General features: G+C 41.2%; 1 protein-coding gene across 16 annotated transcripts in view; it reads right to left on the bottom strand.

The window, feature by feature from the left end:
* The window catches only part of ccdc102a (coiled-coil domain containing 102A), a 232,017-nt gene that overhangs the window by 146,593 nt on the left and 72,329 nt on the right, over window positions 1–13,095 (bottom strand). For all 16 annotated transcript variants that reach the window (XR_015843262.1, XR_015843261.1, XR_015843263.1 and 13 more), the window contains 2 exons: window positions 12,171–12,421; window positions 541–649 (listed from right to left, as the gene is read on the bottom strand). Coding sequence is in view for 8 of the 16 variants with exons in the window: in XM_088296897.1 (XP_088153023.1) it covers window positions 541–649; window positions 12,171–12,421 (360 nt within the window). In the remaining 8 variants the exon portion in view is untranslated. The remainder of the gene's footprint in view (window positions 1–540; window positions 650–12,170; window positions 12,422–13,095) is intronic.

Genomic DNA, 13,095 nt, shown 5'->3' with positions numbered 1-13,095 from the left:
GTTCAGGAAGCTGGTGGTTACCTGACGCAGATTTAACTCCTAAAACACCAAAATGTTTTACTTTAAAGTTTAAAATTGCTTATCGTAACCAGGATCCCGCTCACCATTGTGGCCAAGAATAGGATCTAGTCAGTTAAAATAAAATCTACCAAACAACAAATACGCGAGACTCTCATGCCAGTCATCATCAAAATGGGAGTCTATGAGTGACGGCGTGAGAAGGTCTGTCGGTACTGACCCGGTTCATAATTATTTCACAGACGGACGATGACTCATTTCTGTCAGTGCTTATTCCGTCAATTTTTTCAAAGTTTCCTGTGATTCGTCATCAAAATGGTGTCCATCAGTCACATACTGATCGAATCCTCACCTCTGGTTATCTGTGTTCGTTGGAGAAGCAGGAAGTTATCGGTATCGGACATAAAAATACAATTGACGTGCACCCGTATATCTCAGTAATGCAGTTTGGGACAAAACATAAAAGGTTTAATCAAGAGCAATATAATCTCAAGTACAAAAATGAAACCATATGTGTCTTACCTGTTTAAGGACTTGCTGTTTATTCTTGCTCAGCTCCTCATATTTTAGTTTCCACTGACTGAGCTCTATTTCGAGCTTCTCAATACTCGTACTCAATGCAAGCTTGTCTCTGTGAATTACAAAAACATATAATAGATATAAATGATCATAGGTTTACTGAATGCTCAACATCCGACCTCTCTGGGTCCAGCCGCCAGAAGCCTCCACCCCCGAGGGGGTCCATGACTGTCATTCCCATGACCACTGAGGGAGCCTCCACTATGTATCTCATTCAATTGAATCACAGCATTGCGTGCGCTCGGGAATTTTTTTTATTTCGTATTGTAAGCTTCAATATACAACATAACAATAACAAACAATGAAACAACCAAAACAAAGAACAAAGAAATACAATTGACAAACAATGGAACAACCATTCATATCCCAAGTGCTGCAAATGTCGTGAGTGGTGTGGTTTGGGCAGCGTCTGTTGTGTAAATGTTAATGGAACCTGTGATATTTCTTGCTTGCAATAAGACCAATGATAATACAGACTACAAAATCGTGGACAGCATCCATTTTATCCAGTTTTCTCCCGCATGTACATACACATAACTGTCTGTTGTCAATTGATTCTAGTTTCAAACAGTCACCAACAAAAGGTACGAACACACTGTGTAATGCTCCCAGTCAGTCCAGCACTCTGTTGTCTCAAACCTTCACCAACAGAGAGTGTTAACAGGCTGTGTAATGCCCCCAATCGGTCCAGCGGAACGCTCATGAAAATCAGACATGAACAGATTTTTGGAACTCGGTCCATTACAAGGCATTCCGTTCATTTTGAAGAAAATGTGGGATTTTTCGGTGTGCTGTATGGTCGTGAAAATACCGCACATTGCTCATCCTTTGCATGACATATGAGGCATCTTCTGCATGCTCCCAGCTTTTATCTTGTCACCAGCTTTTCATTCTTCAAATTGCTTGCAAAATATTTTGTCACAGTGCTTTTCATCTCCATATCCTACTCACCTCTATTGACTTTATGGAGGCATACCTCTCCAGATAAGCATGTTTTTTATTTTTTTCATTCAGACTCAGCTGGTCTTATTTTTCAAGAATGTTTTGTTGGGTCTTTGTAAGAAGGCTGTCAAAGTGGTTGTGTGGTGGTGTGACACCGCTTCTTGGATCGACCATGAATTTGAGACAATCCCTCTACATATTGTCCGGGAGTTGGTTCTCTATAGAGCTGATTGTCAAGGGATTTTTGATGGTTCGAGTGCTTTCAATCAGTGAGGTCATTCAGGGCCTTTTCTACAGTTTGAATTAGTTCAATAACTTCCTTGGCAGATGTGATTTTAGCGGAGATATCCTATCCAGGTCCTCAATTATTTTCAAGGTACGGCACCGGTAAGGCCCAGTCGTGTGCCGGGACACTGCGTCCTTGAGCAGCCTTATGCATGAGCGGCCAACCGGGCCACGCATGGACTTACCCACTCCGGATTTTCGGACAAATTCATCGTGAGGGGCGGGGAATTCGAAGGAGCATCTGGGACCGCAACCCAGGGGTCAGACGCAAAACAAGACGTCTCTGACGGCGAGGGCGCGACAATGTTAATGGGAGAATCCTCTGCCACAGTGGAAAAACAATTTTCCAGGACCAGTCAAGGGCGGGGAGATGGTTCTCTGATCCTCAGGCTGCAGGACATCAAGTAAACATCAAGGTCCTGATGATCAAAGAGGTCCCAGTCTGTGTGATGGAAGCAGTCTTGTAATTCACCCATGGCGGTCTCATGCCATGTTTAACAGTCTTTGTGGTGGGCCTGAGTTTGCATCTGAGAGGGGTGTACGCAGGTGTGAGCAGCAAAGACAGGTGGTCTGACTTGCCGAGGGGGATAGCTCTGTACCCGTGCTTGATGTTTGAATAAACATGATCAAGAGTGTTTTCTCCCCATGTTGGGCGCTTAACATGCTGGTGGAACTTCGGGAGTACAGTCTTCAAATTGGCCTTATTAAAGTCTCCCGTTACAACATGAACGCCATCAGGGTGGGCCCGAGGTTGTTTTTTTGATGACGCACGCGAGCAGCGAGAGTGCCGTGCTCGTGTTAGCATCGGGAGGGATGTAAACAGCAGTGACGATCACTACTGTTAGCTCCCTTGGGTCATAATAAGGCAGACATTTAACGGATATGTACTCGATGTCTCGACGATCATGCTGTGATTGGACCATTCCTCATGCACGTAAATACAGAGACCCCCACCCCTGCTCTTACCGGTGTCACACGTGCGATCTGCGCGATGAAGTGAGCGCCCAGCAGGAACGTTGGAGTGCAGCCAGGATTCCGTAATGATGATCAGACAACTGTTCCAAACAGCGGTTTCCCAGGATCAGGTCATCGATTTTATGGACTACGGATCTGGCGTCGGTGAGGTTGAGACTTGGCAGTGGTTGCTTGTGGGGCTGCTGTCATAACTTTAGATAGAGACCGGACCTGCAGCCCCGCTTCTGCTTCATCTCCCTCCGTCATCTGCGTCACCTCCCGGTCACGATGACAATCCACGGTGAGCCAGGCGGCCTCGCTAGTTCGTCAGGAATTTTGCGATCATAGCAAAATTCCTCTTAGACGGTTATTTTGTATCGATAACCAATGTCCACGATGTTCTGGCGGGTGTATCAATACTGTGCCACAGTTAGTGTTAATGAAACCGAACATACATGAATAAAAAGTAATAAAGAGTACTGGAAGGGAGAGCGGTTAGCCGCTGCGTCCATACGCGCCTCCATCTCGGCAAAAAAATTGTTTTATATTTTTTGGGGTATTTTGATGTCATAAAACCCTAAACAGTTTTCCCAGCAAATATGAGGTAGACCTTGTTAATCTGCTGAGAAAAAATTATCAAAGAAAACTTGAGCTGCAAACAGCTGGAAAAGTTCCTCGCAGCCCTGGCAACATTGGGTGCTGGCACATTGGGATACTGTCAGATTGGAATTAATGTTTTTTCAAAATGAAGAACATACGAGTAAAACTAATTTTGATAAAATATAATTGCTATAAATTGATATTAAAAATGGCCTATTTCATTTTGAGTTTAGAGTAGGGCTCCTGAGACTTTTTGTAGCTCTTTGGCTAATTACATGTGCCTAAAACCTTTCCTATAGCCTCCAAAGTAGTGTTTTCTTGGCAGCTTTTAGCGAAAATGCACAAGTTTTTTTTTTGCAGCATCGGAAAGGCCAAAACATTCTTCCAAACAAATATAAGGTATATCTGGGTAACCGCTAGCAGGAAAACAGGAAAAAAATAAAACTAATATACCGTATTTTCGCAGTCATAAGGCGCACTTTAAAGTCACAAAAATTCTCCTTAACAAACAAAGCGCCCTGTCAGTCGATGCGTCCATTAAATGGACAAAGTACCACTCACGTCCATCAGCCCTTGTCATCAACGAGCTGTTGGAAGTGCATGTTAGCACACCCTGCTGGGCAAAGAGTGAGTTGTTCATGCTTACAATCGACCGTGACAAATACACTTTCTGACTATAATGTTTGGGTGATGGTGTTGGAAAAAGCTGGACAAAGGGCAGCTGTCCACAATGTTTTAGTCTGTCTTATCATTTATGTTATTGCAAGCAAGAAACGTCCCAGGTTTAGACAACAGACAAAAAGTCCAAAGCATAACAGCACATCTCTTTAAACAGCCATGCAAATCTCTCTAAACAGCTATGGGATTGTGGGTCTCTGCTCCCAGAATGCATTGCTTGAATTAGCTAAGGCTGAGTGGCTTTTGTGTTATTTTCATTTTTTTTGGGTATATTGATGGCATGAGAGATATATGTTTGTGTTAATCTTATTTCTATGTTTCATTGTTTGCTTGTATGATGAGTTTTTTATTTTTTTTGAAACCGTGACTCTAAGGAGTGTAGTAAGCAGCCAAGTCCCTCCCCTGACGTTGCTTTGTAGGCTATTGCCAATGCACCTAATATTGGCCTGAGCCATTGTCAATGTCAGCTATTGTCAATAAAGACTCGGCGTCTGCTGCAACAATGGGGTGATTGCTCATGTTATTGGGGCATAGTAGGCTGCTATCGGCTGTGTCAGTGTGGGCAGCTCTGCCAGGTTCATGCTATGCTAACAGCAGCTTTGCTATCGTCTTGTCAGGCGGTGCGTCCAGTATATGTTACAAAGACAGAAATAGCGCCCTCAACAGGTGTTGCGCCCTTTGACACGGCGCGTCTTTTGGGTGCGAAAATACGGTACATACAAATATTGGTGGCACCATCAGTACGGTAAAAAAAACATTCGTAGATGTCTTCAGACATGGACTCTCAGCAAATGTGTGAAATTGTGACTAGATATGTTCATGTGGGTCAAGTTACAGCAGTGATACCGACTTGTGAAGTAAATATAATATGGCTGAATCCCTTTTGTTTTCAGCACGTCTCCAAGAGACTTTTGTAGGTCTGGTTCAACATTTGGAGGCTTTTTTTTCTTTTCTTGTTTTGCACTAGATTTTAGTTGTGCACGCAATTCACTTTTACATATACTTTCAAATTTTCACAGGCTTTTTCAAATATTTCAAGGGGGCGCTTGTGAGCCATCTTTTAAAAATTGCATCAACACATTAATTATTGATGCGTTTAACAGACCTGATATGTCCATATGTGTGCAACATTTGCGGGGTTTTCGTGCATATTTACACTCTCACACTCTCTGCTGTTTTTTTTGTTGAATAGGAGTTGCCATGGCAACAGCCTTGCATAAAATTTCACAAACTTTGTGTTGCAATATGATGAAGGTCTAAAATCTCTTTCGAACAAATATTAGGTAAATCTGGTCAACCTGAATAGAGAAAAACACGAAATATTAAAACATATATATCCTTTAGCTAGTAGTTAGCGTTACAACTATTATGAAAGTACGTTCTTAGATTTATTCAGGCCTGAACTATTAGCAAATGGAAACCATCATTTATGTAAAGTCTCACCAGCTTTTGTCAAAGCGACACCAATCTTTAAAATAAATTCAAAATTGCTGGACTTCATGTTAAGTTTACCATATGGCGTCAAGAGATTTTTTTTGGAAGTCTTGGCCTGTTACATAAACTCACAAAACTTCGTAGATCTAGGTGAAATGTACAATTGGGGTTCCATTTTTAAAAGGTTCTAGGGGGTGCTAGCCAGCCATCTTTTCAAACCCACACAGTAAACAAATAAAATATTGATGATTTGGCCTGATATGTCTGCAACATTTTCCGCCCCCCTGTATACTTTGTATGGCCTATGGCCATTGTTATCAACAGGGGGCGTCACCCAAGGTTGCTAGTAGCAAGCAGAATAACCTGCAAGGCGGATTTTGTTTTGAGGATGAGGATGCCTTTATTAGCTTTTGAGCATGTGTTGCATTTTGAGCATGCATTACATAAGAGTGCAACATGGTATAATTTTAGCACAAGTGTGTATCGTCAACAGATATGTTTGAATGACAGTTAGAATTAATATAAGATGCATGCAATTGTCCATCAGATTGGTCCTGTTGACAGAGTTCAGAGATCTTGGCCTGGGTTTTGTCCTCTGTGAACATTAGTCCTGTGTGTCTTCTTTTTTGACAAGTTTTTGTTGTTGTTGTTGTGAGTGTCTTGTTATTGTGTAGATGGCTGCCCCCATGTCCTGCTGCTGTGTGTTCGCTGGGAGTTCCGGATATGAAGCTGCCCTTTGTCGATGATTGTGCCAGCATTCCTCGGTTGATGGGCACGTTGGATATGGTGTTAGGTAAACCAAGGTGGACTGTTGACAGTGTGGTTCATAGATATGATATTGTCGATCAAATGCGCGTTGATGGCTAATCTTTCTGGAGCGACTTCCACGGATGGTTCCACAGTGATCAATACCTGCGCGGTGGTCTTTATGAGGTTGTTGGATGAGTCAAACAGTGGTATCATTTTGATGAATCAGTTGGGTATGGGTGACCTCCATTGTTGTTCCATGAGCCTCGGTCTTGGGATGGCCTCTTTGGTCCAATGTCTGCCGGTGGCTACCAAGTTTAGGTCTGATTGGCTGATCTATCTGTTCGAGTGACTGTGCGGTGTAATGTTGCTGCGGTTTACTAGGTGTATTTCTAGTGAGTATATTGTAGCGGTGTTGTTGGTGCCCGGTGTGTGTGACGAGTCTAATTGCTGCATCATGTGCGTACTCAGCCATTTGATTTTTGTTCTATGTTCTATTCTAGTCTTTGATTCACTTGGAAGTGGCTGTTCTGATTCTACACCAACTGACCAGTACAAGATCGAAGGCTGACCTCATCCTCGGAGGTGCTGCCATGGATATTACGGCCCTGGACGAGGACCCGCTCGACTGAAGTCATCTTCCTGCAGCACTTCATTTGATTGACTCTTACATTATCTCAGCTAACATTGTATAGCATCATTTTATGTGTCAAATGTTGCCCACTTGGCATTCATTGCAGCCTGGTCATCCTGGAAGGGGGATTCCCCCATTTGTGGTCCCTTCTCAAGGTTTCTCACCTTTCCCCGAATGGGAATTTGAGTTTTTCCTTGGCCTCCTGGGGGTTAAGATCAGGGGATGTCGATTGTGGTTATGTAAAGCCCTTTGACACTGTCTGTGATTAAGGGCTATACAAATAAAATTGACTTGACCTGCGCGGTGCCTCTCACCTTGGGCAACTCCAGAGCGAAAGAGTATCCAAACCCTTTCGAGAGGACTGGTACCAGAGCTCAAGCTGTGTGTGGAAGTGAATCCGAATAGTCGAAACCTCTCTGCCTCACACACCAGCTCAGGCTCCTTCCCTGCCAGAGGGGTGACATTCCATGTCCCAAGACCTAGTTTCTATAGCAGGGGATCAGAGCTCCAAGGTCTCTGCCTCTTGCCGCCACCAGGCTCTCAATGCACCAATTCCCTTTGTCCCCTCCCACAGGTGGTGAGCCCATGGAAAGGGGGACCCACGTTGCCTCTTCCGGCTGAGCCCGGCCGAGCCCCATGGGTGTAGGCCCAGCCACCAGGCGCTCGCCGATGAGCCCCACCTCCAGGTCTGGCTCCAGTGGGGGGGCCCCGGTGACCCGCGTCCGGGCAAGCGAAATCGTGGTCCAATAATCTCCGTCATCATTAAGGTTCTTGGGAGCCATGCTTTGTCTGGACCCTCACCTAGAACCAGTTTGCCATGGGTGACCCTACCAGGGGCAAAAAGCTTAGCTCCTAGGTTCATTGGGACACGCAAACCCCTCCACCACGGTAAGGTGACAGCTCAAAAAGGCCTTATATATATACACAAATATATATATATATATATATATATATGCACAAATATATATATATATATATATGTATATATATATGCGTATATATATATATATATATATATATATATATATATATATATATATATATATATATATATATATACACAGACATATATATATATTTATATATGTATTAGTGCTGCCAAGTGATTAATTTTTTAAAACTAATTAATCACAAAAAATTCCATGATTAATTGCGATAAATCACATTTTTCTACTACTATTTTTTTGCGACGCTTGGAACAGATATTTACTTGAATAGTATCTTGGAATTGATGCAAAATCACCAAATGTGAAGTCTATTTAGAATCAGAATTGAAATAATTCAAAGACTGTTATAATAGCTTTCTTTGATTCTTGAATACAATCTAAATGGAGACATCTTTACAGGCATTTTTCGTCGAAACACTTTTCAAAACTGCCCACAATCGCCACACTCCAGCAGTGTTGGTTTGCAAGGCCCAGTGGTAACTTGCGCACGGTGTTTTGTTCTGAGACATGCTAAAGATGTACAGCTAATATGGCCTGATATTTGCTAAGTATGCAAATTATTTATGAAGTAAATCAAATTTACCTGAGTTAAAAAATGTTTGATTAATCACCTGAGTTTTCATTTTGACAGCCCTAATATACATATATATATATATATATATATATATATATATATATATATATATATATATATATATATATATATATATATATATATATATATATATATATATATATATATATATATATATATATATATATATATATATATATATATATATATATATATATATATATACACACACACATACACACCCACACCCACACACATTAGTACCAGATAGTTACCAACAGTTTTGTCCACATATCTCTTGAATATTGAAAACACCATACAAAAATTAGGTAAAAAAGGGCCTAAACTGGAGTTTACATAATGGGATATACATAAACAAAAGCTAAGCCATCCCACACCTAAACAGGACAAAAAAATGCAATGATCCAGTGGATTGAATAAAATCAATCATGGACTAGTCAAATAATATTCATTGATGAATCACAAATACCGGGAGTCCTATTGTAAGTGTTTTAATTTGCGTTCTAATTTCCGGATAATTTATTACACTATCGTATTTTCGCAGCCATAAGGCACACTTTAAAGTCCTGAATCTCGTCCAAAAAAGCCGGGGCACCTTTTGATGCGGAGCGCCCATTATGTGGACCGAGTGCACCGCTGGGCTGACTGCAAACATTGCCTGCCTGCACACTGCTTATACAGAGAGAAGGCGGGAGTGGTTAACGACAGCAGGCGGACGTGAGAGGGGAACGATGGGCGTGAACGAGAACGCAAAGGCACGCCCCCAGTGCAAAGCGGGCCCCAGTGCCCCTATATGGGCAAACGTGTCTGCTAGCTCTGTTGTTAGAGCTTTCGCGAAAGCCGGCATCATATCTGAGGAGCCGCACACAGCAGCGACACAGAATCTGGCAATGACGAGAGGGAACCTGGCGTGTTTGTGAGAGAACTTGCCCAGCTGTTTATTTCTGATACAGAAGACGATGATTTTGATGGATTTGTGGATGATGACTGATCAATAATAATGTGAGTACATTGTTAAATAGTTCAATAAAATACAACCAAACTCAGTTTTGCTCCTGTTGCCTTTTTAAAAACAGCTAGCCACGCTAGCCATGCTATCTTATGTTTTAGTGTGCATGCATGTTAACTAGGGTATTGTATGGTAGGCTGGGAGGCGGAATTTTGCTGGGCCTACACTATTGTGCTATTCAGTTGATTTGAGGTGATAGTTTTAGTTTTGATGTAACACCGTGACCGCACATCGTTTGTTGATTAGTGACTTGCTCACACCGGCATTGTGTCGGCATCCCATCTTGGTCCATTTTTGGATGAGGACAACTTCAGCATGTTGTTAAAAGCTAAAATAAAGTACCACCGAACTCCCGCTGCCATTTTAAAAACACGCTAGCGCGACTGGGCAGCTAGCGTGACTGAGCAGCTAGCGCGACTGCTCGGTTCTGTTTGCGCCCAATGATACGGTGCGTTCTATCTATGTATTAAATACAGAAATAGCACCCTCAACTGGTACTGCGCACTTTGATATGGCGCGTCTTTTGGCCGTAAAAATACGGTATATGGAAAGCGTGTTGTTACAGCTCCAGCTGTTGTGAAATGCATTGTATTGTATAGTATTGTATTGTATATGCACTGGGCAAGTTGGCGATGCTGTTGCTTTTGTTTGGTGCCGTTGAGATTTATAAAGAGATCTGCCTGAAGGGAAGAAGCAAATTTAAATTTTCATTGATGATATGGGGCTGCTAGTCAGGTAAATGCACAGGAAGGGATTAAGCCTAAAATTTTAATGAATGCATAAGTTTATATCTATATAAAGTTGTGTTGCATGGTATAATATAGATATTTTGGACACTTCTGATAACATCAATTGAAAATATGTTTGACACACAGGCACTCAAGCGATCGGGAGGTGCAAGGCGGTCTCCAATTTCCCACTTCAAACACACAGCTGACTGCATTTATATAAAGGGGAGATATAAGTTTATGTACCAATGTAATAGACAAACTCCAGCGAGTCGAATTTCTGTTTGCACAAGTCAAACACAGCATACTTGAGTGTGCGATCTGTACCACCCTAATTTTAGATTAGTATTTTTAAACAATTTAGTTGTAATTTTCCCTTATCATGTAAAACAATCTTTTTCACTATATTAAAAACAACAATATAAACAGACTGATCGAATTCAAAATTAAATTAGACTTTTGATTGAATATTTAGGAGTAACACAGTTTTGGCTTGACACCAGCCATAGCATACATTGTGTTTTTGAACAATACTTACCCGTGACCATATTTCTAATTTCAGCCAAAGTTTGCGACTGAAATGTAGCGAGCATTACATACTGTGTTGAGTACTTTGTAATTATAAATTTGATTCAAATTACTCTATTTGTTCTCATTCACATCCTCTTCCATCTGTCATTTTTTGCCATATTCTGGTTCATGCTGGGTTCGAACTGATCACACGTGCGGCAGACCAACTGCACAAGGAACTAAGATATCAGTAATAATAATTAATTTTCCTTCCTTGTTTTCCTGTTAAATTTTGTTCAGAGAAAACTTCATTGTGAAAAAGTTCACTTCATACATGGTATTTTCTAATATTAATTTATTGATTGTATTATTTATATTAATTGCAAAATGTTAGACCATTATTTTTACTTCATCTCTTTGGCTCATCCATCCATCCATATATCTGTTTTGCTTCTCCTCACAAGGGTCGCGTGGGGTAGTGGTGCTTATCCCAGCTATCTTCGGGCAGTTGGCGAGGGACACCCTGAACTGGTTGGCAGCCAATCGCAGGGAACACAAAGACGAACAACCATCCGCTCTCACACTCACAGCTAGGGACAATTTAGAGTGTTGAATATAACTACCATGCATGTTTTTGGGAACGTGGGAGGAAACCGAAGTACTGGGAGAAAACCCACGCAAGCGCGGGAGAACATGCAAACTCGACACGGGAAGGCCAGAGCGATCCCATGACTTCTGCACTGTGACGCCATCATGCTAACCAGTTCTCCACCGTGCTGCCCTCTTTGGCTCAATTGTTTTAAAATTATTACGTTTTATTTGTCAAATTTTATATATTGGAAGACAATTATTAAACTGAAATAATTTTTCTTTTATAGTTGAAATTTATGAGCACAAACAACAGACGAAGTACCGAAGATTTATACTGTTGAGTACCAAAAGAGTACTCAAGAGAATTGAAATCAAATCGGTTCATGTGAAAAAGATATCATCCCTCTTCAGTAGCAAATTAGGGCAAAATATTTGGGGAAAAATCATCTACTCATTGTTGTTTCGGCCACAAGCTTTTCTCCACCGTGCAAGTGTGATTTAAAAAGAAAAGAAACAAACACAATTTGATGCAGCTTACTGTAAATGGTGCTAGTCTTTTTTTAGAAAAGTTACCACGTTAAAAAAATATGCATATCTATATCACTGGAGAGCTAAATTTAGAATAGGACAGCATGCAAGTTAAGTGGTCCTTGGGGCTTAGTGGTTACCTGGTGCCTGCGCGCACCATATTGGTGACACCTGCACATTGTAGTATCTATTGATGTAACTAACGTGATTTTTTTTCCAATTACTTCATTATGTTACTATCCCAATGAGCTGGTAAACCAAGCTGCATGAACAGGTGCATGAGTCAAGGTTGTACATTTATTTTGAGTACCCTAAAGGTGTAAAAGTCGGCGAGATAAATTCAACTAATTGACGATTTACATTGCAACCATTGTAAAACTGTGAGACATACTCTCTCTCCTTCAGCAGGACTTTGTGGGACTCATCAAGACGTAGTTGTAATGCATGGAGTTTGCTTAAGTCGCTCACTGTGGGGCTTATATCTCCCCACAACTGTCTGTTGCGTTGTTGCCGGCTCAGACCAGAAGAGGAGCGTGTCGCAGGTAGATTAACGCCACAATGACGACTCTGACTGCCACAGGCCCCTTGAGCGTCGCAAGCTGGAGTTCGTAAATTCAGCACAGACTGAAGGTGCTCCATATCCTGATGGTACAAAAAAAAATAGTAGGAGACACCAATGTAGTGTAAACACCTAAAAATATACACAAGAATAAAATTATGAAAAATTAATTAGAAATAGGATTTATATACAATATAAATATACAATCAGACACAATATAGTTATGTTTACCAATAGGAGCCTAAACTATCAAAAATCACAGAGTGGAAAGAAAAGCAAGCCCTGTTCAAATGACATTCTTTTGTGATCTAAAAATGAGATCAAGATCAATAATTTCAGAACTTTTTCTCTTAATGTGATGCAGGGCTTGCCAATATATATATATATATATATATATATATATATATATACACACACATATATATATATATATACATACATATATATATACACACATATATAGAATAGAATAGAATAGAAATCCCTTTATTGTATACACATATATATATACACAGACATACATATATATATATGGATACAGATATATATATACACATATATATATACACATATATATATGGGCTCATCACCTGTGTGAGGGGCCAAAGGGGTTCGGTGCAATGCAAGTCGGGCAGTGGCAAGAGGCAGGGACCTTGGCGCTCTGATCCCCGGCTACAGAAACTAGCTCTTGGGACATGGAATGTCACCTCTCTGGCTGGGAAGGAGCCTGAGCTGGTGTGGGAGGCAGGGAAATTCC

The sequence above is a fragment of the Idiotropiscis lumnitzeri genome, chromosome 5, assembly GCF_059441095.1.
Source record: "Idiotropiscis lumnitzeri isolate Australia: NSW breed Sydney's pygmy pipehorse chromosome 5, RoL_Ilum_1.0, whole genome shotgun sequence".
Classification (NCBI taxonomy): domain Eukaryota; kingdom Metazoa; phylum Chordata; class Actinopteri; order Syngnathiformes; family Syngnathidae; genus Idiotropiscis; species Idiotropiscis lumnitzeri.
This window is presented reverse-complemented; position numbering and strand designations above follow the sequence as displayed.